This window comes from Nicotiana sylvestris, chromosome 1, assembly GCF_000393655.2.
Source record: "Nicotiana sylvestris chromosome 1, ASM39365v2, whole genome shotgun sequence".
Lineage (NCBI taxonomy): Eukaryota > Viridiplantae > Streptophyta > Magnoliopsida > Solanales > Solanaceae > Nicotiana > Nicotiana sylvestris.
In genome coordinates this window covers 112,468,761-112,496,094 of record NC_091057.1, presented here as the reverse complement: position 1 = coordinate 112,496,094, position 27,334 = coordinate 112,468,761, and the positions used below count along the sequence as shown (strand labels likewise).

Below are 27,334 nucleotides of genomic sequence, written 5' to 3'. Positions count from 1 at the left end.
TATTTTGGTATACACATGTCCGATGTGCTATACACTGTGATATACAAATAATACAATATTTTTATTCTGATATACATTGATATAAAGACAACAATAAATATATATAATTTTATATTATTGATATACAAAAAATAATATTATTTATATACAAAGAATGAAAATAAAATTTTAATATAAATGTTGATATAGACAAAGAAGGAAAAAAAAGTTGTGATATACATATTATTATTGTGATATACATTTATTGGTTATTGATGCCAATATCTATAACTAGGGCTATTTTCTACCAATTATATGGGTTATACCATGCCAAAACCCCAAAATAAAACTCTGCAACTAAACTAAGACTAGGCAAACTAGGCCCCAAAGAGCTTCTCTTGAGAACAGGAAGAAGGTTTTAGGGCTGTCAAATAGGCCACTACTCCCTTTGTTACCATATCTGCCCATTTCTCCTTACTCTGGACATGGTGCAAAAAGCATGACGATGCCAAGATGTTCTCTAGCTTCACTCAGTTTGTCGCCTGCGAATGATGGCTTTATGAATGGATTTACAGTCCATCAGATAGGACAATTACATTGTTTGATACATGAGCATGTTCAACTTCTTATTCAGGTTTTTGCGGTTTGTGTTCTTGAGCCGGCCAGACGGCACATTGCTTCTGATGTTCGGGAATTGATATCACAAATGCTTCATAAACGTGATGAGTATTAGCAAGTTGGAGTGTGCCATATCCCAGTTTTTGCTTCTTCTTCCCATATGTTCATCCCTCAGTGTCTGATGAACCTTCGAAGACTTCGCCTGCCCAAATCACCAACAAAATATCTTCAGCACATGTTTTGCAGGGAGACTGCTCATCTGGAAGGCTCCTGGGTACCTTATATTAGTGGTCCAATACTATCTGTTCTTGATGTGGCTCCGATCAAATTAGTCAAGGACTTCATGGATGACGTTTCTCATGGTATATCATGTTAGAACACTAAATTTCACTTAGTTTTCTTATGGTTGCTCAGTTTATGATACTTTATTTACTTCATCATGGGTGATATTTATTGACAGCTATGCAAGATTACAAACATCGGCAAGTAGGAGGTATGGATGATATCTGCTCCGAGAAGGAACCCTTGTTTCCTGTGCAAAATATACATTTTACTGCTGAACCTGATGGTCAGGCTTCCTTGTATTCAAACGGTGTGCCTCCTCCTTCATCAAGTTTTCAAACATCAAAGAAGACTATGGCTGCTGTATTAGTAGAAAAAGCTAAAAAACAGGCAGCTGCTCCTGTTCCAAAGGAGATTGCTAAGTTAGCCCAGCGCTTTTTTCCTTTGTTTAATCCCGCCCTGTATCCCCATAAACCACCCCCTGCAGCGGTAGCAAACCAGGTGCTTTTTACTGATGCAGAGGATGAGTGAGTTTTATGTCTTCTTTTACCTTTCTTGCAGTAGCAGTATCAGGGTCCTTATGAAATGAGTCGCTTTACTGATTAGGTCGTGATTGTAAAATTGAGGCAACATTGACCTTACTTTGGGGCATTTGATGCCTTCTCGCTTTTATTAGTTGGTATTCTCATCTTCTCCACAGTCCTATGGTGATAGGTTGTGAACTAAAACCTTGCTATAGGAAAAACAGAGAAGGTAGTGAATTTAGTTAGGGTTTAGAGTTGCAAAGTTGGAATTCACATATGGATTCTGAAATTTCCCCTAAATAAACGATCCCTGTTAGTACAATTTATTTCTCAGCATGGTACAAAATTGGGTGTTATCATGAAGCAAAAAGATTTGCTTACGTCTATTGTACGAAAACAATTGAATGAAGCTAATTACCTATATCTGTGAGAGCCTAAGCAGTTATAGTCACTGTGATTTGGTTAAATACCATGTATCATTCATCCTCCACTTCCTTTGGCAATTTCATCAATTCCCTACTAGGTCTTAAGGTTTTAATATCATGGACGATCTTCATTTTTACCCATATTCGCTTTTACCATTACTAATAAGTTTTGTGATATTACCTTGGCATGTGATGCAGATTATTAGCATTGGGTTTGATGGAGTATAATACAGACTGGAGGGCAATTCAGCAGCGCTATCTTCCTGGCAAATCTAAGCATCAGGTGATTCTTATGTGCACTTCCACTTGCAGCAACAGTGTTGTCAGTCATTTATTCTCTCGATTTCATTGTCTTCTTAATGTTTAGTTGTGCTTAACGTGAAGAAGTGCTTGACCTTTTTTGCAGATTTTTGTCAGGCAGAAGAATCGCTCATCATCTAAAGCACCTGAAAATCCAATAAAGGTTTGTTATTGGTGTGCATAAAACATTTATAAACAATCATACTATTAACGCTATGGCCCCATTTGAACTGCCTCTTCCTAAAAGTGCCTGCAAAACCACTTTAGCAATCTATTCATTCTATCAGTTGGGATATGCTGAATGTTTAAGCCGTCTCCTACCACTCCTTCAACTGTTCAAAGATTTTTTTAACTCGAAAATGACTTTCTCGATTCACCTAATAAAAGTACAACCCACAATCGCAATTCATCCATGAATCATGACATTTTTTGCAGTATTTTCCAAAATATCTGGTCCTTAATTTGTTTGGGGTGCGATGGGTGATGCTGAGCATAGTGAAGGAGGCGTTGCGTAGTTGGTCTCACATGAGGGGGAAGAGAAGTCCAAAGGCTTGGAGGGTTGCCCCCATAGCAATCATGTGGGTTATTTGGAAAGAGAGAAATAAGAGGCTTTTGAAGGGGTGGAACTTGAGTTTGTAAAATTGCAAAGTTGCCTTTTGTTTCTAGTTTCTTTTTGGTGCACTCATGAGGTCCCCACTTGTATAGAGCGCCGGGCCTATGTTGTTGAGAACCATATATTTGTGTAGGTTCTTTCTTTTTGGCATACAACTTGTATACGGGGTTTCCCCCAATTGTTAATAAAATTATTTACCTTATCAAAAAATATATATGTTGCTAGAGATGCCATTTATTTTGTTTTGAATGTCACAGTGTGTTTTATGATTGTTGTGGTCATTGATTGTGGTATATAATGTAGTAATGAATCTTGTAGGCGGTTCGGAGGATAAAAAACTCTCCGTTGACAGTAGAAGAGGTTGCATGTATTAAAGAGGTAAGTATACAATGCAACTTAAATTTCCATAGCACCACCATCTCCATTTGTCGCTGCTTCACTATTTATATAGTCATGATCATGCAGGGTCTGAAGGTGTTCAAGCTTGACTGGATGTCAGTGTGGAAGTTTATTGTTCCTTATAGAGATCCTTCCTTGTTACCCCGGCAGTGGCGCATTGCTATTGGAACTCAGAAATCATATAAATCCGATGCTAGTAAGAAGGCAAAACACCGGTTATATGAAGAGAGAAGAAAATCAAAAGCAGCTGCTTTGGAAACTTGGCATGTTTCTTCCGAAAAGGAGGTAAGGCTGTGCCTTTCAGTCAAACTATTATTCTGCGTCCATTTTCCATGTTAGAAAGGTGTACTTTGTCAAAGAAGTACCTAACTCGCCCATGCAGTATGTTCTTTCTCTTATTACCATAAACTTTATCTTGCCAATTGCTAGTTAGTACCACAAAGTTGGAGCATGGAACTGGTAAAAATAGGGAAGTAGGTTTGTTTTGAAATATAGTCATGATGCCAAATCTGCTAAGAAGCTTAGTTTTGTTTAGAAATTATAAGTTGGATTGATATTTATTACCTGAATCTTGGTTAATTACTGTTTACTGAAGTTCTTAATTAAGATGGATTTTTCTTGCTCTAGCATGAACTATCTTATACACGGTTCCATCTTATATCGTATTAAACCTGATCATATAATGTGATTAATTGCACCAAATCTTTGTTTTACAATTCCTAGTTGAGCCTAATTTGAACTTTTCCTGAAAGGGATTTAGTTTACCATTTGTAAATCTGGATTTTCTCTTTAGTAACCTACGATTATCAAGTAGATTAGGCTTGCTTGCAGTTACTATAGATTAGGCCAGTTGCTGCAACTGGCTTAGACTTGCATTGGATGTGATTATTGGTTGCTCGGCTGGGTTAGTCATGTTGAAATTCATCATTCTTGTGGCTATGGGCTGGGAACCGGAAGAATTAGATTGGACTAAGAGTGATCTAACTTATCTAATACTATGTAGAAATAATCAAATATGTTATTACTAAGATGTAGTTTAATGCTTGTTTGACTAAAGCTAGGATGTATTGTATCCTACTTGAAAATCTTTTTGCAAAAGAGATTACACAAAAGAAAAGCAAATTATAAGAAAGGATGAAGGTATCCTCCAACCGAATGTCTTTACGTTGAACTGGCAGAGGAGGAGAGAACATGATGGATTTGGGGTGTGGGCCAAGCAACATGGAGCTGAGGATGCAATTGTGTGGACAATGGCTGACGGGAGGAGAAAGACAAATAATAAGTGGGTTCTGCCGATGGTTGGATGAGAGGAAGAAAACTAAATTACGATTCTCAAAAAAATTGAAGAGAAAGTTATCAAAGTCTTCTGTTGTATTATGGTTCAATTGCAGTTTCCCCAGCAGAGCCCCTTACATGTGGCCCAACTATGTTCTATTAGTGCTGATTGGTTGGATTTTAAAACATGTCCCCAATCAAATGTTAAAGTTGAACGTTGTCAACTAGAGATGGAAAAATGGATATATAATAAATGGAGTTTGTACATAATGGATTCTATATAGGTCTAGGGTCATCAATAATAAATGGGAGGGATTTCATGCTTCTATCTAGAAGCCGTTTTGCGTTATATTTTAATATGACGTAACCATTTTATCTCCTAATCGTCATGCATTCATCATCTACGAATTTTCGGTAGCACCAGGCTGAGTATGCAAGGTTGATCATGTCCTACATAGACTTCAAACTATATCATGGCGATTGAATCTCCTAAAATTGGACAAGGTAGACTTGTAATCACATGAAGGGAAGTCTCAAAACACATAATCTCTCGAGACCAGTGTGAATTAGCTAAGAACAGACACAATGGATGGAAAATATTCATTTTCGGCATCAAATTTTGTGATTAAAGCTCAGTTGTTAGTTTTACACTTCCATTAGATCCGATGTTTGCCAGAAATAGGATTCTTTTTAGCTTAATTGTTAACTTGCATGTCAATGTAGGGATGATGGTGAAATTTGGAAAACCTCTTGTTGTAAAGACCATTGGTTTACATTAAAAAACAAAGTATTTTCCAGTTTTGGAATGGAATGGGTTAGAATAGATTGGAGTGGATACGGAGGATTCATATATCCCAGTACTAGTTTTTGCTTGAGGCGCAACTGACTGTTGATTGATTTATAGATCGCTTAAACATTATGCCTCATCTAAGTTGAACCCATAGAAGTGTGTGACCATCTCATTTAAAGCCTAATTTGTTAGGGAGGTCACACTTTTATTTACTTAATTATATTATGTCTTTAACATGCCTCCTCACATGCAGGCCAAGTGAAAATTCCTTCCCTTCATAGCCCAAATGGAAATTTGTTTTGATAAAGGGTAGCTGTGAGATTCGATGTCTGATAATATTAAAGTGTGTGGCCATCTCATCTAAAAGTTTAAGATATTAGAGAGAGTACACCTTATTTATAGAAAAACATAAAGAGAGCACATTTTTATTTACTTAATTATATTACTCCTTCCATTCCAATTTACGTGAACCTGTTTGACTGGGCATGGAGTTTAAGAAAAAAATGAAGACTTTTTGAATTTGTGGTCCTATACAAGTTAAAAAGGGCCCCAGAGTATTTGTGTGGCTATAAAAGTTTCTCATTAAGTGTAGAATTGTAAGTTTAAGCTAAATTGTTACCAAATTTAGAAAGGGGTCATTCTTTTTGGAACGGACCAAAAAGGAAATAGGTTCACATAAACTGGAACAAAGGGAGTATGTCATCAACATGATCTGGTATGTTAGTGATTTTGTTGTACTTCGCAAAATATTCTAGCTAAGGTGAGAATGGATGTACCTTGCAAGGCTACACATATAGCTGCTTTATATGTTGGTGTTGAAGAGTTGTCTATCATGTTGTAGACTTTTTTTTTTGTTAAGTCCACGTTCAGCATATTGGAATGCAAACAAGAGCAAAGAGTGGACCTAAGTCTTGGTGACTAGATATCATTCATATCCATTTACATGGTTATGCATATGGACCATGTCACAACAACTCCACCCCTAAGGTTAGAGATTCTTTAAATTTTGAATTTTTATTTTTGATGATGGTTGTGTTCAAGCCGATTGGTGCACACCTTGATTATTGCATCGAGTACCTCCATTCTCCCACCAATTATCGGGTACTCTGTCCACTAGATTTAGGCATTGAAAAAATTTCACCTAGCATTTTTTTGTCTTTGCTGAGATTTGGACCCTGGTTTCGCATATTCGTCATTTCAACTTCATTGACCACTAGACCACATTCTTAGATGCAAGGTTAGAGCCTCTTCATATATGAGGGAAAAGGAAACGTCGGGATGTAGGGGCCTTTGCTGTTTTGGCATGAAGCGAAGGAGGTTGGGCCTAAGAAAAGGTACTCCACTCCTTGATTTGGTTGAACAGTTAATTTAAGAGTAGAAAAGAGGTGTTCAGACATCTAATCATCGAAGTTGGAGGGAAGACCGGGAAGTATAAGTCCTGCAAACACTTGAAAAGTTGGCAGGCCCCAAAATATGGCAATTATTTTCCTCTATCCAATTACCTTCATTCTATTGTCAAACCAAAAAAAGGAGATGGCCGTTTTCCCTTTTTTCTGGTTCAAAGCCTAGGAATCCTTCTCTTTTCGAGTTGGCTAATGAGCTCTTTCATATCTGCTCGTTTAAGGTGGACATGTATGGGAGGTCAAAGGGAGGAATTCATAAGATACACACATTTTAAGGTCAGTTACAGTAGAAAAACAAGAATCTGGCGAGAAATTTAGTATTTTGACGCATCACTTAAGAGTTAAGACGGGAATATCCAGATCTTTTTAGTTTTATAGGTTGTCCTGAGTCAACGATTACTCAAAACATGAACAGTAGAGTATAGGACACTAAATTTTGAAGAAATTGCCATGATCAAGGTACGGATTTATGCCGGGACAGTCAAGGTGAGACGATTGGTGGGGCAGTATAGGGAGAGAAAACATGACTTGCGCATGGTGTTCAAGTCAACTATTGCTCAAAAAATTAATAGTAGAGTATAAGACATTAAATTTTGAAAAAAGTTGCCAGGACCAGGGTTCAGATTTATGCCGGGACAATCAACTACAAAAGCTATTCACCTGGTGAGACGATTGGTGGAGCAGTATAGGGAGAGGAAAAATGACTTGCACATGGTGTTCATTGACCTTGAGAAGGCTTATGACAAAGCCCCGAGGGAAGTGTTATGGAGATGTTTGGAGGTTAGCGGAGTCCTGGTAGCGTACATTAAGGTGATTAAAGACATGTACGAAGGTGCTAAGACTAGTGTGAAGACTGCGGGAGGAGACTCAGAACATTTTTCTATGGAGATGGGGTTGTATCGGCCCTTAGTTCGTTTTTATTTGCCCTAGAGTTGGATGTGCTGACAAGACACATACAGGGGAGGGTGCCATGGTGTATGTTATTTGTTGATGATATAGTATCGATTGACGAGACGCGAGGGGGTGTTAATGCTAGGTTGAAAGTTTTAAGACAGACGCTGGAGTCCACAGGTTTCAAGTTGAGTAGGTCGAAAACTGAATACTTGGAGTGCAAGCTCAGTGATAGAGGCATGAAGAAGAAGTGGAAGTGGAGATTGATACTCAAGTCATTCCCAAAAGAGAGAGTTTCAAGTATCTTGGGTCTATAATCCAAGGCAACATGGAGATTGACGAGGATGTTATCCATTGCATTGGAGCGGAGTGGATGAGATAGAGGCTAGCTTCGGGGGTTTATGCGATAAGAATCTGCCGCCTAGACTTAAAGAAAAATTCTACAAGGGTGGTGGTTAGACCGACTATGTTGTATGGAGCTGAGTGTTGGCCCGTCAAGAAGTCCCATGTCCAAAAGATGAAAGTAGCTGAAATGGGGATGCTGAGATGGATGTGTGGACATACCACGAAAGACAAGATTAAGAATAAAGTTATTAGGGACAAGGTGGGACTGACATCTGCGGAAGACAAATTGCGGGAATCGAGGTTGCGATGGTTCGGGCATGTGAAGAGGAGCCCGGTCCGGAGGTGTGAGAGGTTGACCATGGCGGGCTTGAGGAAGTGCAGGGGTAGGCCAAAGAAGTATTGGGGAGAGGTGATGAGGTAGGACATGTCATTGCTTCACCTATCCGAGGACATGACTAGCGATAGGAAGGTGTGGAGATCAAGAATTAAGGTGGTGGGTTGACATGTAGTTGTGAGTTTCTCCTAGGTTTACCAGTAGTACTGGTACTATTCTTGTATTCTTTTATTCTTAGTTCTTTATTACTTGTTATGTCACTCGCTTCCATTACTTATTGTATTACTGCTGTTATTGCTTGTTGCTTTATTTTTACCGTTCCTTAAGCCGATGGTCTATCAGAAACAACCTCTCTGCCTTTATAGGATAGAGGTAAGGCTGCGTACATACTACCCTCCCCAGACCCACGTATGAGATTAAGTTGGGTTTGTTGTTGTTGTTGTTGCCAGGATCAGGAGGCTCTCGCTATATAGTTTAACTAGGCTAACTCTAGATTGAAGATAAAGGAACAGTTTCTAGGGGGAAATATTCTCTGTGATCGAAATTTGACAGTAAACATCTGTTCTCTGTGTAAGGTACTTAAGACGCACTATCCAGTTATGCAGACAGTAGGAGCCATTGGCGATGGAAACTGTCGCAAAACTAGAGGTCTTCCCGAAGTTTCATGTTTTGGTTGGATAGTAGTTTATGAGGCATGTCTAACTTGGGACAATTTAAGCAGAAGAGGCTAATAAAAAAAGAAGCCGAAGAGGCTTTAGACTATATGCGGTAACTGTTACATATGTTAGGAGGAGACTCGAATATAAATCATTTGTTTTTACATTGTGCTGTAGCTAATAAATGTTAGTGCAGTGTTTGGAACATGAGACCTCTTTTGATCTATGGGTTACCTGGTGGGAGCAGACCACATACATTTGAATGAAAACAAAAATTAGTACAATTTGAAATTTTCTTATTTACATCTGTTGGATATCTGACGTAATTTTATTTCTGCAGATGACATAGATGTTCTATGTGAGATTTAGAGGATCTCTAGTTTTAGAAAACTTATAATTTTCTTATAAGTCAAATTATTCATTAGTATTAAAATAAAATGTTCCGAATAAAGCGGAATGGATAATACAACCCCAACTAGCTTGTGATTGAGACATAGTTGATTCATCTAATGATGAACGGATTTTTGTTGGCTCCCTACACTTTTGAGAAGGGTCTTTAACTTTAATGTTCCTTTTCTACATTCATCCACTGGATGCAGTTGGATATAAACTATAATGCCCTTGCTCATGAAAAAAATTGCAGGATAATGTTGCTGACTATGCTGTAACAGAAAATAGTGGTGCAGATAATTGTACAGAAAGAGATGAGGAAGCTTATGTTCATGAGGCCTTTTTGGCAGATTGGAGGCCTGCTGTATCCAGCATCCAAGTGAATCATTCTATGTCAGACCTGGCAGAGAAAATTCCTCCTGCTCAGCTATTGGGAGATGAGAGTTCTCCAGTTGCTGAAGAGATGAATAGCAGTCGTTCTGGAAATGGGCAATCGCACATCTCTAACGAGTTCCCTGTTTCTCTGAGGTACACATTGCATCTTACTCTTTTCATCTCCTTTGTTTTTGTGTTTGTTTTCTCAAGATGGCAGACTTTCTGCATTATGATGACTCATTATGCTTCTCATCTGACTTGAAGGGCCTCAAAAACGGAGTCCTTTTCGCGGCCATACCGAGCCCGTAAATTTAACAATGGACAATTAGTCAAATTAGCTCCAGGCTTGCCTCCTGTTAATCTTCCACCATCTGTTTGAGTTATATCTCAGTCGGCTTTTAAAAGCTATCATGGTGGAACGTATCCAAGGACTTTTGGTGGGGATGCTTGTGCGGGTGATACAGACAACACAGTCCCAAAAATTGCAAGTGCTGCAAAGAATTATTATGTGAAAGATGGACCGTTTAGCATTAGTGCTGGGAGGAACACTATAAGTAATCAGAATCTACAGGAAAACAGGGTGTCAAAGGATAATAAGAATGTTACCGAAGGAAAAGATGAGTCAGATCTACAGATGCATCCTTTGCTCTTCCGGGCCCCTGAAGATGGCCCTTTGCCATATTATCAGTCTAACTCTAGTTTTAGTACATCCAGTTCGTTCAGTTTCTTTTCGGGTTGTCAACCTCAACTAAATCTTAGCCTCTTTCATCATTCACGCCAATTAGCCCATACTGTTAACTTTCTTGACAAGTCTTCTAAGCTCAGGGATAAAACTTCAGTATCATCTGGTTTTGACTTTCATCCACTTCTGTAAAGAACTGATGATGCAAATTGTGACTTGGAAGCTGCATCCTCTGCTGCACCAACCTTATGTATCACAGAGTCATCAAAAGGAAGGTGCACTCAAGTTCAGAATGCTGTCGATAGTAGTTCAAATGTTGCTTGTTCTATACCCTCTAGCCCTGTGGGAAAAAGGAATGAGGTTGACTTGGAGATGCACTTGAGTTTCACGTCCAGAAAGCAGAAAGCCATGGGAAGCAGAGGAGTGGCTGACCATTATATGGGAAGATCACCTACTAGTGCTTCAGATTCTGGAGCTCAAAATCATCAAATCAATAGAACTCCAAATAGAACCACGCAACCCCATGATTCAGGTGCTACCGCAATGATTTTATCCAACGACCGAGAAAATGGAAATGACCTTGATTATATGGCAGACCAGCCCCTTGCAGAAATTGTGATGGAGCAGGAAGAGTTAAGTGACTCAGAGGAAGAAATAGGAGAGGAGATATTTGAATCCGAGGAGATAATTAATGATAAAAATGAGGTATCTCTTAAAAATAACTCTTTTAAGCTGCTTAGGGGATTTCTAGGACTCAGAAGGAGAGGAGACATTTGCACCTTTCTTCTCTTTATGGTACAAGACCAGAATGGTGAAATTCATATGGTGCTTTTGCAAACTCCTGGAATATGCTACAGCTGAAATTCTTGCTTCTTTTCCTAGGTGAAACTGAACTTGGAATTGTCTCGTAATGCTGCTTGACAAAACATGTATTTAAGATGACTAAGCAGTATTTAGTCAATGTATCCCTGAAGATAAATGTGGAGGTTGGAGGAAGAAATACTGTGCTGGTTGATGTGCTCTCAAGACGAATTTCCCTTGTCAGCGACCGCGCAACTATCATTTTTGGTGCAGATGTCACCTATCCCCACCCTGGGAGGATTCTAGCCCGTCAATTGCTGCGGTAATTGCTGTAGACTTCATTCTTTTGGTTTCATTAATCCACTCCCTTCATCTATATATCTGAAGCAAAGAAGTGCTAACTTTTCATATCTTTCAGGTGGTTGCTTCTCAAGATTGGCCTGAGATTACAAAGTATGCTGGTTTGGTTTCTGCTCAAGCGCATAGGCAAGAGCTTATACTAGATCTGTACAAGACTTGGCAAGATCCAGTTAGAGGACCTGTGACTGGTGGCATGATAAAGTATTCCGCCTTTTTCTTTCCTCATTTTCAAAGAACATGTCTTGATTTTCAAGGTTCAAGCTAATGGACTTAAATTTGCTTCTGACTGATGGTCTATCTCATTTATAACTCAGGGAATTGCTTATTTCCTTCCGTCGAGCAACTGCACAGAAGCCTTAGAGAATTATATTGTACAGGTATTGTTGAATAACGCTTCTATACCTGCATTATAGAAATTTCTGTTCCTTTTTTGTCTGAAATGAATTATCCTTTTCCCTTCAGAGATGGTGTTAGTGAAGGACAATTTTATCAAGTTCTTCTTTTTGAACTTGACGCAATCTGCAAGGTAATTTCTCGTCTGTTATACCTTACTCTGCCTGTTTATTATAAACTCTGGATTTCTCTCTATTTTTTGGACCGTGAAGATGGGTAGAAAACAAGCTTGCCCTTTTTATTTGTTAGAAGGTATGAACTGACTTGAACCCAATTTAGGCATGTGCATCTTTAGAACCCAACTATCAGCCCCCAGTTACATAGCCAGGGTACTCCGGTAGCCCACGGGAGAGCATGTACTGCGTCAGGAGGTTTCCAAAGAAGAACCTTTTGATCCTTTGGCCAACACGGGTGCGGGCCATCTCCCCTAGCATGATCTCACCCACGTTTATGGGTCGCCCAGTCATCAAAAAGAATATCACACACACTCGAGCTCGAGTGCATTCACTGGTATGTTCAACAAGTATCAATCTAGCCTGCACAAAGTTTGTCATACCTTGGCCGTCTTGTTGAAGTCGAAATGGAGCATCTCAAGCTGGGCATCTCCCTTAGTCTGTGTCCACTTCGCATTAGAATCAACGCCACAAAGAGTATGATGTATTGTCCGGTAGCGTGGGCTTTTGACGAACTTCTGTAGCCTCCGTGGATTAGGGCTATCAACTCCCAAAAATTCACACAAGGATCACCTATCCAGTGGTATCTCCTTTCCTCGGACTCATGACTGGAACATGTCTGTGTTCCAATTGGCATACATCTCTCGCACCTTGCTCAGATTTGTAGGGCCCGTGCATTCTAGCTTATCCATCTTCATCTCTACCAACCGGGCAAACATATTCGGGAAGTTCTTTTCTGGAGCCTTTATATTAATCCCCTTTTAGGAGACATATCTACCATATGGCACAAAGTTATTATGCCATTTGATAGCGTCTTCTCGAACTAGATCCAACCGAGGCCATGGGACCGATGGTGTCCTCGTCGACCCGCTAGCAACCTACTTTCCCTTAGCATGCCGGGAAGAACCTTCACCCTACTTACGTTTTTTGGGAGGGGGAGCAGTAGTGGAGGATTTTCCGACCCCTTTTCCTTTGGGAGGGGTAGCAGTAGTTGAGAATTATCCAAACATTTCCATGGAAAAGGGGTGAGAAAGTCCTCTACTACTACCCCATCCCAAAAAACGCAAACAGGGTGAAGGTTCTGGAAAAAGGGTGGGAAAGTCCTCCACTACTGCTCCCCCTCCCAAAAAATGCAAGCAGGGTGAAGGTTTTTCCCAGCAAGCTAAGGGAAAGCAAATTTCTAGCGGGTCGACGAGGACACCATCGGTCCCACGACCTCGGTTTGGATCTAGTTCGAGAAAATGCCATCAAAAGGCATAATAACTTTGTGCCATATGGGAGATATGTCGCCGAAATAGGGATTAATGTGAAGGCTCTAGGAAAAAACTTCCCGGATGTGCTTGCCGGTTGGTAAAGATGAAGATGGCTAAGCTGATAGACTTCCCGGGCCCTGCAAATCTGAGCATAGTGCGAGAGAGGTATGCCAATTGGAACGCAGACCTGTTCTAGTCATGGGTCCAAGGAAAGGAGATACCACTAGATAGGTGATCCTTGTTTGAATTTTTGGGAGTTGATAGCCCTAATCCACGGAGGCTACAAAAGTTTGTCAAAAGCCCACGCTATCGGACAATACGTCACACTCTTTGTGGCGTTGATTCTAATGCGAAGTGGACACGGACCAAGGGAGATGCCCACCTTGAGATGCTTCGTTTCAACTTCAACAAGATGGCCAGTGTATGACAACTTCGTGCAGACTAGATTGATGCCCGTTAAGCATAACAAGGAATGCACTCGAGCTCGAGTGTGTGTGATATTCTTTCTGATGACTGAGCGGCCCATAAACGTAGGTGAGATCATGCTAGGAGAGATGGCCCGCACACGCTTTAGCCAATGGATCAAGAGGTTATTCTTTGGAAACCTCCTGACGCAGTACATGCTCTCCCGTGGGCTATCGGAGTACCCTGGCTATGATGAGGTAGTGGAGGCACTAATGGCGTTGTTAGACATTTCATCCTTGCTGGAATCCACATCAAAGCTAAGTCAGGCTGCGAGGAATGAGAGGGACGAAAACTTCAACAGGTTGGATGAGGAGCGTATGCATCTTTGCAATTAGCTCTCCAGTTCTTCCAAGGAGATGTTGGGAATTACACCGACAGTCCCATTCACCCATCTGAGGATGAGAACACTCGCAAAGTATCCGATGATGAGGATGAGATTGGTAATGAAGTCATGGGGCCCATGACTTTGGTGCCCCCAGAAGCGGATGATGATGAGCCCGAAGCTGCGGCTGGTGGGCATTCCGAAGAGGAGGAATTCGACTAGCAGGGAGTTCTTTCTTTCCATCTTACTTTGTTTTAATTTTTTTATGCATCGGGGACTATGCATTATTTAAGTGTGAGGTGGGGGAAATACTTCGTGACTTGTAATTGTATAAATTTTTTATTTATTGTTAATTTTTTTAGCTTAGTTAGAACTTACATGGTCTAAATAGCTAGTAAAAAAAAGAAGAAAAAAAATCAGAAAGTGCTCGGATTTTTCCCGACGATGGATCTGTTGGACAGGTTTCTTAAGGGATTAAAGTCCGATTAAGAATACCAAAAAGATTTTCTTTTGTTCTTGTTAGGATAGTTAGATAGTATCCCTTGGTTTTTCTTTTGGACGTTGGTTCTTTTCCAAGGGTGTAGCTCGAACCGGGTATTTTTTTTAGGAGTAGGATAGGGAGAAAACTGAGGTGCTCTGAGGTACCTGTTGAGATGTTTGGTGTTGGCACATTAAGCTATGGCATGCACTCCGTCTTCCTGAATAGTTGATTTGAATTGTAATGCCCAAGTAAATTAAGTAGCCTACTTTGTGACGCATTTTTCTCAGATATTTGACTTGTATGCCACCTAGTGTGTAGCAACCCCTTTGGGAGGGTACTACTTAGGAAACAAATTTAATTTCCTATTTACAAAATATTAAAAGAGATATTAATAAAAATATTCAGAATAATTTTAGTAGCGGAAGTAGGCTCATGCGAAAAGGTTCAAAGTGCAATATTTTTTTTTTGAAAATACACCATAATTTTATTTTAAATGAAATACAATGTCAAAATATTAACATATGGTGATATAACCCTTCTTGATTAATCAACAGATTAAAGCAACTTCCTAACAGATTTATACAATCATTCAAAATCACTGCAAGTTTGTATTGTACATAAATTTCAAACTATCGGGTATAAAAAAAGGAAACTAGTTTTCTCATTTTCTACATATTTACAAGACAAAGTGTAAATTTAGCATATTACAAGACTTGAGTTATTAAAACACCCTAATACAATAAAATAGGTTACAAATTCAAGTTACAAGATCTTGGTCTTTAAAATCCAACAAGCCTCCAAATAACATAAGTGTGACATATATATATATATGTATATATCCTGTATATCTTGTATATCCTATATATCATGTACATGTCCCAAAACTATGCAAACCAAGGTGCATATGCAAATGTGATCTTCATAAATTCTCCCAAAAGAGACTACTTCACCCTGGCCATCTTCAGATTTCATCCCGAACATTTCCTACGATAGAAAACAACTATCGCTAAGCATAAAGCTTAGTGGTGTATAAACTTTAGGCTTGGAGTCATTAAATTCTCCAATTCCCCTTTTCAGTCATAGTTAGCTCAATTTAACATAATTTAAAACAAGTGAACAAATATATCAAACATATCAATATCAAACTTTGAAGTGTTTCCAAATATCAATAACAATGTTCAAGAGTCTAGAAAGTGTATACTATCAATTTAAGAGAGTATACCAAATATCCATTTTTCGCCCAATATGTACGTCATGCCATCACACTAAGCATAATCAGATATCAAGATGGACCGAAGCCCCAAATCAAGTAGGGTCAAAACCCAATAGACAAGAGAATCAAGAACCATATTAAAAATGGCTTCCTAGTTCGTACTTAACACGGACAAGTTCCATAATTCAAGACGAACTACAAATCCAAAGTCAAGATGGCAAAAGATCTGAATCAAGAGGCATGCCAAGATGAGTGACAAAGTCACTGCCACAAGAAGGACAAAGTCCCAACAAGAATGCAAAATGATCAAATAATCCGTACGAATGGACGATTTAGCAAATATCTTACAATACTTGATATAATACGGATATAACAATATAAATTGAAGACAAGAAAAATAAAATATCAGGTTATTTCAAAATATTCCAGCAAAAAAAAAGGAGTACAAGTTTATACACAAACCTTGGTGTTTTACCACAAAACAGTTCAATCACAACTTGGGGACGTTCGAATCGTCTACGCCGTAAACAAACCAAATCTGTCCACTTCCTCAAACACTTCCCCTTTGATTTTTTTTTCAAGGGTTTATATACCTTAAATACATAATCAAATATCTAAATAAGTTCAGTGATTTAGCAAGTCAAACTAAACATGATATTGGTGAAAATTACCCAAAAACATTTGAAACAGAAATTCTGGACAGTATCCCTGTTCCGAGTTGTGACTCAGTTTTGAAGATCTATACGGACAAACTAGACTTTCTGGTCTTCACAAAAGTTGTAGATCTATATCTTACCGTTTCAGAACATCTTGAATCACCTCCATATCAATTTTGAACAAAAAGTTATGCTAAAATTACTAACAACAATATATGGAGTATTTCTAAAGCTGAAAATCTGGACAGCACCTGCCCTGTACTTTCTGATCCTTTTTCAGGTAAATACCGACAAAACTAGGTTCCTTCATAAGAGTTATAGATTTATGAAATACCTTTCCAGAAAGTCCTGGATCACTTAAATCGGAGCTCTGTACAAAAAGATATGTAGAAAATACTAGTAGGTGTCTAGTATAAAAACGAGTTTAGAAACTTACCAAGAGGAGCAACTTGATCTTCACCAAAAACGAAATTTGCTTGTTGATTTAATAGAAATCCATGGTTTTTTTTTTCATGAAACTTCAGATTCTAGAGAGAGAGAGAGAGAGAGAGAGAGAGAGAGAGAGAGAGAGAGAGAGAGAGAGAGATAACTATTCTTCTTTGTCTTGAAGAGTAGAAAAAATGGGGAGTTTATGGATAGATATGAAATAAAATGGTTACCCAACTACTAAATATTCTTAGATAAATACAAAAGGTTGGAAATCAAAAACTTAATTATATATATATTATATTTAATAACAACTAGTCAAAATAATATTAAGTGTTACATATAGCAACATCATGGAACTTCATTGCCAATATTAACACAACCTAAAGTAAGAAATTTTCATATATTGACCATTTCACATTTAAGAAATGCAAAGTAAAATATTTCCTCGTTATAAAAATTCTCAATCAAGAATGCAAATATTATAAAAAATTTTGGGGTGTTACATAGTGCATTATTGCTTAAAAATTCTCATGCTTGCTTGACTTGAGAGCCGAACAAAATCGTCTTGATTGAGTCATGTGCAATGTGTATGTAAGGATTTGTGATATTCTGTGCTATCGTGTGTAGTCTAGAACTTGCCCCGTGTGTTAATCGAAGTGAAATCGTTAAGTTGTGCTAGTCTAGGAGATGACGTAGGCATTTCTTGCTTGATCATAGAGGTGCTTGGCACTCACAAATAAAATATTTCTGTTTCTAGCCCCTTTGAGCTTATAGACCTTTTCTTTGGCACCAACACTTCAAGCAGTATCCGTATTTGTTCTTAATTTGAGATTGTTGAAGCTTTACCCCCTAACGCACTTAGTCACTAAAATAAGTAAGGTGAGAGATTGGGGAGTAACTTTCGAGTGGAACCATGGAAGAGCCCTTAAGGTGCACTAAAGTTGTGAATAAAAAAGGAGGTCACTAGCCGATGAACCTTAATGTATGGAGTGTGTGAAGAAAAAAAAAGAGAAAAAAAAAACAAAAAACAAAAGTGCAAGAAAGAAAAAAGAATAGTTCAATTAATGTAGAATAAAACACACCTTCTAATCTTTCTAATTCGTGCTACTGGAGATATAGAAGTGCTTAATTGAAAAGAGGGCTGTGTTAGATATAGTTTATGGGAAATGAATTAATTGAGAAGAATATTTGCTCGATTTGTGAGTGTAGTGTATTAAAGTGCTTATGAGGGTTAGTTACTACTCCTAAATGTATTATACATGTCCCTTAGCCTACATTACAAATGTAAAGTCCTAATTGATTCTAGATTTTGCTAGCTTAGATTAGTAAAGATGTACATTACGGGCAAGCTTATGGTACGACCACGAGATGCACGTGAAATTTTTTGTGAGAGTAAGTGAATTTTATTCAATTGTGTGATGTCCTTAAATTATGTTCAATGGCATATTTGAACTTATGAGCTGCTTCTATATTCGCTCTTTTGCTTGTGGTGAGGGCACTTGATCTCATGACGGATTGGTAATGTTGTAAACTTCTCTTGTTGGTGAGTGCACAAGTTGAGGGTGCTTAGTGGTAGCAAGTCGACTCTTGAGGTAGGGTGTTTGTGGATAGGTTGTTTGAGTTGGGTTGAATCGCAGTGTATACTTGGGCTTGTTTAAAATGGGAAGAATGTAAAATTCGCTTGTTCATGCTTGATCGCCAGTATCGACCATAGTCAAAAGGTAGAGTGTGATTGAATTAAATTTGAATTGCTCTTTCCTAGTGAGATGTACGTTTTCGGGTGTTGATATAGTTCGTTCAATTTCAGGATCAAGAGGATCAAATAACTAATAAAAGCTTAACTCAGACAAGTAGATAATTTCGAAGTCCCCGGCAACGGCGCCAAAAACTTGTTGCGACCAAACACACACGCAAGTATACGTGGTCGTCAAGTAATAAAGTAGTGAGTAGAGTATCATTCCCACAGAGACTTATAATTAACTTTTGACGGATTCAACACAAACAACTTATCTATTCAATTGAATATCGTATTGCCGTACCTTGGCTTTTTGATACATGTAGATCGTATTGCCGTCAGCACTGAATAACTTGTACACGAAACGGCTTCTGTTTTGAAGTCTTTCCCAGTCAATAGTCAATACCGCTGCCTCTATTATCAGATAGCATTAATAGGCTGAGATGGAGCTTAGATCCCAAGAGTAGCTGCCTTTTAGACGGTGTGACCTAATTGTGTGTTTTGACTCTAATATGATACCTTCATCTGCTGCACTAAGAAATTGATAAGTGCGGTGAATTTTCTACATGAGGAAATTTCAACTGGAATGCCTTAGTATTATTGTGTTTGCACCAGCTTAAGCATTATTATGTATTTATGTTGGGATGGGTATTGGTCTCGTCTTGACATGAAGTTGAAACGAATTGCTAAAGATATCTGAAAATATAGTCCAAAATTTGAGTTTGTTTTACAAATTTGAAAAAAAAAAAAAACTATGACCAGGTCTGCCTTAATTTGTGTAAGTAAGTAATTGTGACAGGTTGACCAATCCATAATGAAAACACCAATAGATAGGAGTCCAAAGTCTTAAAACTAGCTAGCGCAGTCCAAACTCAAACTTACTTACAAGTTGAATTATGACAATAAATCGAGGAAAGACAATTTATAATGCATTCACGTTAACTAGCTAATATATAAAAAATGGTACGCATTAGGAACATACATTCGTTCTTGTACAGACTGAAACAAAAGAAAAAAAGGAACAGGCATAATGGCACGTTTATGGCAAAGGAAGAAAACTATGAAGGATAGTATTAGTGCGCTTTCAACAATTCAAAACTCAAACAATTTAACCCCTACCCTAACCTAAAGTTTGACTTTACTTACTGTAATAATATATATGAGTGAACGTCACACAAATCACAAAAATATGTGCCCCATAATTGAAATTCGAAAATGGGATAAAGGGAAAAGATTAGAGCGCTTTCACAAGGGAAAATGATCTCAAATATTAAACCTCTACGTTTGACTTTAGCGTAATATACGTGAAAAGATCTCTATACGAAATCTGTTTCGCTCAATTGAAATTTCTATGTGAATAAGACCATTACAGCTCAACTTTTTCCTTACACTTGCTGGACTCAGCTGGAGGCTATGGCATGGTTTTCTTTTCGGAGTTAGTAATTTTGGGTGAGTTTCTGTATATGGAGATAGTTATTTTACCATATTCCTTCTGCGTATCATGGATTACCAATTGATATAAATAATACTAAGTTGTGATGTAGTGGCAATGATAATTTTGAGGATGCTAAATTAATTAAAAAGCTTTAACAATTTCATAGAATTTCTATCTTTAAAATGCCTTGTGTTAACTTAGAAGGGGTATTTGATTTGAACGTGAAATAAATTTTGAAAAAGCCTTTTTTCGACAAGCACCATCACAACCAACAAAATGAAAGTTGAATAAACAAATCAATAAAGACGAAATTGAATGTCAATTACCATTTGGCAATGGCACCATTAGGGATGTACAAAGGAAACCGACAAACCGCATCAATCCGATAATTCGAGTCAAACTGAGAAAAAAAACCCGATTATGGTTTGGTTTGATTTGGTTTGGTGTTGGAAAAAAACTCGATCATAATTAGTTTGGCTTGGTTTTAACTAAAGAAAGTCAAACCGAAACCAAACCAACCCGATATTACATATATAGAAATTTAAGATATATTTAAATATATTTATTGTGATGTAATTTATAAATATTTCTTAAAAAATGTCATAATTTTATCTTTTAAGGTATTATTTCAAGGTTGGATTTAGAACTTTTGTATGCTCCAATAAGTTTAAAGCCATTAAAATTAGTAAATTAAATAATGCTAACAAAAACCCAAAACAAAATCAAATCAATACTAATGTTAACAAAAGACATTCAATTCAACATTACGAACGAGAATGTATTGAATATCTATTTTTTGTTTTGCAATAATTTAGATAAAATTGCATAACCTATTTTTATTTTTCTTTAGCATTTAGTCATGTAATTAATACTCCCTTATTAGTCTATTTATTTTAGCATGACTTAGTACTTTTAGATTATATTTATTTTTATTATGACTTCTTAATTAGCAATATTTATATTACATAATTTTATTGTCTTTATTGTTGAATATTTTAGGATAATGCCATGACACATCTCATATTTTGTATTAATTTCTTGGAAAATACTTTATATAGCTGTATCTTACTAGGATTAAAGAAATATTTTGAGCATACGTTATATGTTTTGTTATACGAAGATTTTATTAGAAAAAAATTCGAATAACCCGAAAACCGGAGAAAACCCAAGTTTAAAAAACCCGAGTTTTATTGGTTTGGTTTGGTCTTTAGATTTAATAACCCGACACAATTGGTTTGATTTGGTAATTGTAAAATCCGAACCAACCCGACCTATGCCCCATGGTTTATAAGTGCTAAATCCAAATTTAACAACTTTGTGTAATAGAAACGCGGCTTCCAAGTAATGATTGCAATTTACAAATGCATCAATCATAGTAAAAAAGAAGAGGATATTTTTTTCTTTGTTTTGGTGCTTTTAAGCAAACAATATGTGAATTTGATTGTGACATCTGCACATTCATGAAAGTTTCTGTTCTTTTACAAAATTACTTTCCAAAGATTCATATAGGGAATATTTCTTTTCTAAAAGTGAGTCTTATTTTTAGTTATGATTGATTACACGCCTTTATTCACAATAATACAAGATGAACAAATGATATTATTGTATAATATTATTTAACGTACTAATTGATTTACCTTTTCATTCATCAATTTATTTGTGTATAGTACGATGAATGAAATAAATATAATGAAAGTCTTATCCATCACTTGACCTAGATGATGACATTTTTTGCAAAATAATAGTATAGTACTTGTAATTTCGTAAAAAAACTATCACTCGACATAGACGATACCTGAGAAACATGCAAATTTTGGGTGGGTTATGAGGTCCAGTAACCCCAAGGCTAATGATGGATAAAAATATTAACAATGGCTGTTTTTTTAGAATCTTGATTGTATGGATAGGGATGACAATGGGGCGATGCGAGTTTACTCTTATGCAGGCGCGGAGCGGGGCGAGTTGTGGGTGCAGGGTGCATCGGCTTTGAATTATGATCTTTTGTGAAATAAAGTGATCATTTCAACTATAATTTTACATTCTTATTGACTAGCAATTTAACTGTCGGTTCCTGTCCAAGAAAAGCGTTCTTGTTTTATATCTTATAATTATTTTGTTTTCATTAATCTTTTGGTATTTAAAAACGATAATGGTTACTATATTGGAATGTTCATATCTGGAATTGTGACAGTGAAATACATTATGAACAGTGGCGGAGCCAGGATCTTCACGAAAGGGGTTCAAAATTTTTTTTTGTAGCTAGTGGGAATTGAACCATGACCTTATGTAGATTTTGAACCCCCTTGACCACTAAACTACACTTTTGGATTGTGTTAAGTAGGGGTGTACATATGTCGGGTTGGTTCGAATTTTGCAATTACCAAATCAAACCAATTGTGTCGGGTTATTAAATCTAAAGACCAAACCAAACCAATAAAACTCGGGTTTTTCAATCTCGGTTTTTCTCGGGTTTTCGAGTTTTTCGGATTTTTTCTGGTTTTTTTCTAGTAAAATATTCGTAGCACAAAACATATAACTTGTGCTCAAAATATTTCTTTAATCCTAGTAAGATACAACTATATAAGGTATTTTTCAAAAAAATAATACAAAATATGAGATGTGTCATAACATTACACTAAAATATTCAACAATAAAGATAATAAAATTGTGTACTATAAATATTGCTAATCAAAAAACCATAATAAAAATAAATATAATCTGAAAGTACTAAGTCATGCTAAACGAAGTAGACTAATAAGGGAGTATTAATTATCTAAATTATTACAAAACAAAAAATAGATATTCAATACATTGTCGTTCGTAGTATTGAATTGAATGTCTTTTGTTAGCATTGGTATTGATTTGATTTCGGTTTGGGCTTTTGTAAGCTTTATTTAAGTTACTAATATTAATGGCTATAAAACTTATTGGAACATTCAAAAGTTCTAAGTCCAACCTTGAAATAATACTTTAAAAGATAAAATTATGAAAAAGTTTAAGAAATATTTATAAATTACATCACAATAAATATATTTATATATTAAATATATCTAAAATTTCTATATATGTATTGTCGGGTTGGTTTGGTTTCGGTTTGACTTTCTTTAGTTAAAACCAAACCAATCCAATTATGGTCGGGTTTTTTTCTCCAACACCAAACCAAATCAAACCAAACCATAGTCGGGTTTTTTTTCTCGGTTTGACTCGGATTGTCGGATTGGTGCGGTTTGTCGGTTTCCTTTGTACACCCCTAGTGTTAAGGGTGTTCAAAACTTAATATATAGAGGTAAAAAACAGATTTTACTTTATATATATAGTGTTATTTTTCGGCAAAGAGTATTCGGGTGAACACTCTTGCGCCCCTACATCCGCTCCTGATTATGAACTGTTAAAAAGGATGGTTTATAAAGCTCCTAAGATTTGTTTGTTTCCGCCTTATTTTGCGGATAGTAATTATATATTCATAATTAAGGAAGAATGCAAAACTAAAAAAGAATGTATTATGCATATACCTACTGACTGATTGGGTGATAAAATCCCGTCTCTCTTATTTCATGGACAATGCATAATTAGCTTTATACATTTGGAAAATTATGTTAATACTAATGAGATCAATTGGTAGAGCATGTACTTTCACACTACGACAAAGAGAAAAAATATACTACTTGAATAATTTTAATCTCTCCAATTTTAAAAATAATAAAATGTCCAATTAGTTTGTTTTAGAAAAAAATAGAATAAAAAATAAAAAATAAAATTAAGTGGGGCGTGGCGGGGCGAGTTAACTTTTGTGGGTTTTCCCAAACCCGCCCTGTCCCGTCCCACTGCCATCCCTACATGTGGGCAATTGATGGTTTGAACGTGGTAATTTCAAGCAATTTTTTTAAAGTACTGGAGTTTTACTATATGTATTGGAGTTGTTCCATATTTGAGTTGGGAATATTTTGGTTCAAAACTTTTTATATTAATAAATGGCCAAAATGTTACTCCCTCTATTTTAATTTATGTGAGCCTATTTTCTTTTTGGTCCGTTTAAAAAAGAATGAGCCACTTCTAAATTTGAAAATAATTTAGCTTAAACTTACAATTCTACCCTTAATAAGAAGATTTTATAACCAAACAAATATTCTGGCCCCCTTTTTGACTTGTTTAGGACGACAAATTCTAAAAGTCTTTATTTTTTTTTAAACTCCGTGCCCAATCAAACAAATTCACATAAATTGAAACGGAGGGAGTAATAGCTTTTAAAATAGTGACTAATATTTGTAGCAAATGTTGAAAGTGATTGTCAACAAAACATTTCCAAGAAAATACATGGGCATGCCCACTTAGGCCCCTTATTAAGGCGTTATGAGTTGGACTAGTCCCCTTAAGAGCCCCTATCCAGACCATGAGGGCTAGCCCCTCTCCCAAGCCCCTGACCGACCTTAGACTGCTAAAACGGACTTTCACAATGATTTGCTTGGCAAAATTTTATGAAGATATAGATTTTGTTAATAGTAGAAAGAGAGTATATTTTCTAATTGAAGGTTTGACAAGTGATTATGTGACCTCCCCAAATGCCAAAAGCTAAAGACCAACCCTTATGATGGTTCTATTTCTATCATTTTGCAAAATTTGAGAGGGCCACAGACGACATTATTAACATAATTTTTTACCCTAAAATCCGAGTAACAATTAAATTGGTATTGTGGTTTTAAGGATATGCAATTTAATCCAATACTAATTGATAAACAAGAAATTAAAGGTATAAATTAAATAGTAGAGCAAGCCAAACCATTACACAAACAATTCTTGACCTTGGCTCCTCGAGCTAAGGTAGCCTCGAGGTGGGTTAGCAAGAACATAAAATAATAAAATAATTCTGATCAATAGTAAGCAAAAAGTGATGTTTGTATATTCTCTTCTCAATGATTCAGCGTTACAAATGATTGGGATCCCCTTTATATAGTAGGGAAATCCTAAACAAGGTACACTTCTAATTGTAGTAGGGAATCTTATTATATAGCTGTCTAACCGCCTAGTACAAATCCGTTCCGAAATTCACGCCGTGATCTCAAGGCCATGGAGGGAATCTCGCTTTTTCTGTTATGAAACCATAACGGCACTATCTCGAGGTTGGTCATACTTGGCCTCGGTGTTCATCAAGCACTTCAATCTTCGAGTCTTGTACTCCGCCATCGAGCTCGAGCCCGGTCTATCTCGAACTAGTTCTCAGAACGACTCCTCGAGCCTACGAAATTGGGCATACCTAATTTCGATCGTATACAGATAGTCCCCGCATTTCTTAGAGTAATACGATAAGAAACGATTTGATCCTCGATTTTCCGGAGCCCCTGATGATGACGTCATTCCTGTGACGTATGCACTCGAAGTGACCGAAATGTCCCGTCAGTTTGCTTTCCCAAAACATTAAATGCTTGCCAGTGGCGGCCGGCCACTAGCGCCACCGAACCGTCTTCGTTAGCCTATAAATACAAGGCTCCTTATTCGAATTGAGAACTTTACTTCTATATTTAAACCTCCTCCTAACTTCTCTGATATCTCTCCTCCTCTTCATTTCTTTCTCTCACCACCTGCTACTTCTGCCCTTTTAACGCTGAATAACACCAAACTCTGCCTCTTTCCGCTTCTCTAAACCTAAATCAATGACGAAAACCTCTAAAACAGTTCCTCAAAAGGAGAAAGCTTCAGCCTCTTCTTCCCGTCCAGCTGGTGCCAAAGTGCCGACCCTTCACGAGATCGTTCCTGGCGCCTACGTCATAAAGAAAGACTTTAAATTTGAAAATCCCCCTTCGGTTCCTGGCCGATGTAAGCATGCATCGAGGTATATCTGTTCGATAACGGAGAAACATCTCGAGGAAATGAAAAGGGATTGTGGCTGGGGGAATGAGGCCGTGGTACAGATCCCTACCTCCGAGGAGAGTATCACCACTCATGTAGAGGGGTTCCTAAGTGTTTACACTTACCCCTTCACACTAGGTCCCCTCGATCCAATCGTGATCAATTTCTGCAAAAGATATCAAGTCACCCTCCCCCAGAAAGATATGCGATTTAATCCAATACTAATTGATAAATAAGGAATTAAAGATATAAATTAAAGAGTAGATCAAGCCAAACTAGTGTACAAACAAGTCTCGTCTTCGAGCTAAGGTAGCTTCGAGGTGGATTAGAAAGAACAATAAAATAATAAAGTAATTTTGATCAACAGTAAGCAAAAAGTGATGTTTGTATATTCTCTCCTCAATGATTAATGCGTTACAAATGATTGGGATCCCTTTATATAGTAGATGAATCCTAAATAAGGTACACTTCTAATTGTTGTAGGGGATCTTATTATACAATTGTCTAATCACCTAGTACAAATCCATTTCGGAATTCACGTCGTGATCTCAGGGCCATGGCTGGAATCTCGCTCTTTCTGTTATGAAACCATAACGGCACTATCTCGAGGTTAGTCATACTCGGCTTCGATGTTCATCAAGCACTTCGATTTCGAGTCTTGTACTCCGCCATCGGGCTCGAGCCCGGTCTATCTCGAGCTAGTTCTCGGAGCGACACCTCAAGCCTACGAAATCGAGCATACCTGATTTCGACCGTATACAATAACATAAAATTTTCTAAGCAATCGCTCCTCTAAGTTAGGATTTTGTTCTCCAAAAGTCAACTTATTTAATTTAATGTGCTATACAAGTGAGAAGCAAAAGATGCCATATGATTCTTCACTTTCCTCTATAATGAAGCCCGATGGTTGAGTTAAACTTTACAGGACCTAAGCATGGTGTACTAAGACAGAAGTACCACAGGGAAGGTGTGAAAAGCAGACGATATAGACCTAAAATTATACGGAAGGAAGTTGTCATGAAAGATTTACAAATTCTTAGAATCAATACAGACTTAGCTAAAGATAAAGTATAATGAATGAAAAAAATTCATATAAATAATACATACTAGTTGATAATCAATTGTACTTAATTTTATATGGGATTGATGCATAGTTATTGTTGTTGCGATTACTTGTTAACATAATACTAGTAGTTATACAAAAATAAAAAAATTGAACGAAGACCTACTATTTGTTAGAGGTAATTCGGTAAATATGTTAGAATTTAATTAAAACTTTTCGTCAACAGACTTAAGTTAATTTTTTCTGTCAAATTGTTTTTGTATTTGGAGTTTACAGGTACACAAATTTTATTGGACTGTACCTTAGCCATGCATCCCTCATTGACTGTCGCAGTAAATCTGTCACAACCCGGATTTCACATCGTCGGGATCATGATGGCGTCTAACTCTTGAATGCTAGGCAAGCCAACAGATACGAGTCTAACACATTA

At 37.2% G+C, this 27,334-nt stretch overlaps 2 protein-coding genes across 4 annotated transcripts; both read left to right on the top strand.

The window, feature by feature from the left end:
• Positions 1 to 317: 317 nt before the first annotated feature.
• Positions 318 to 10,215, top strand: LOC104246074 (uncharacterized). Its single transcript, XM_009801810.2, has 8 exons — positions 318 to 959; positions 1,058 to 1,406; positions 2,027 to 2,111; positions 2,235 to 2,291; positions 3,060 to 3,119; positions 3,207 to 3,425; positions 9,478 to 9,752; positions 9,864 to 10,215. The coding sequence occupies exons 1-8, from the start codon at positions 758 to 760 to the stop codon at positions 9,976 to 9,978; spliced, it is 1,362 nt and encodes a 453-aa protein (XP_009800112.2). The 5' UTR covers positions 318 to 757; the 3' UTR covers positions 9,979 to 10,215.
• Positions 10,216 to 10,303: 88 nt separating this feature from the next.
• On the top strand, positions 10,304 to 19,277 carry LOC104246073 (uncharacterized). 3 transcript variants are annotated; one of them, XM_070166988.1, is made up of 6 exons: positions 10,304 to 10,986; positions 11,164 to 11,404; positions 11,501 to 11,568; positions 11,757 to 11,819; positions 11,905 to 11,968; positions 18,635 to 19,277. In XM_070166988.1, exons 2-6 carry the CDS (start codon positions 11,220 to 11,222, stop codon positions 18,651 to 18,653), a joined length of 399 nt encoding a protein of 132 aa, XP_070023089.1. In that variant the 5' UTR covers positions 10,304 to 10,986; positions 11,164 to 11,219; the 3' UTR covers positions 18,654 to 19,277. The 3 variants fall into 3 exon arrangements, with proteins under 3 accessions (XP_070023089.1, XP_009800108.1, XP_009800109.1); XM_009801806.2 differs by having other exon boundaries at positions 10,304 to 11,076; XM_009801807.2 differs by lacking the exon at positions 18,635 to 19,277 and adding an exon at positions 12,115 to 12,176 and having other exon boundaries at positions 10,304 to 11,404.
• Positions 19,278 to 27,334: the final 8,057 nt, after the last annotated feature.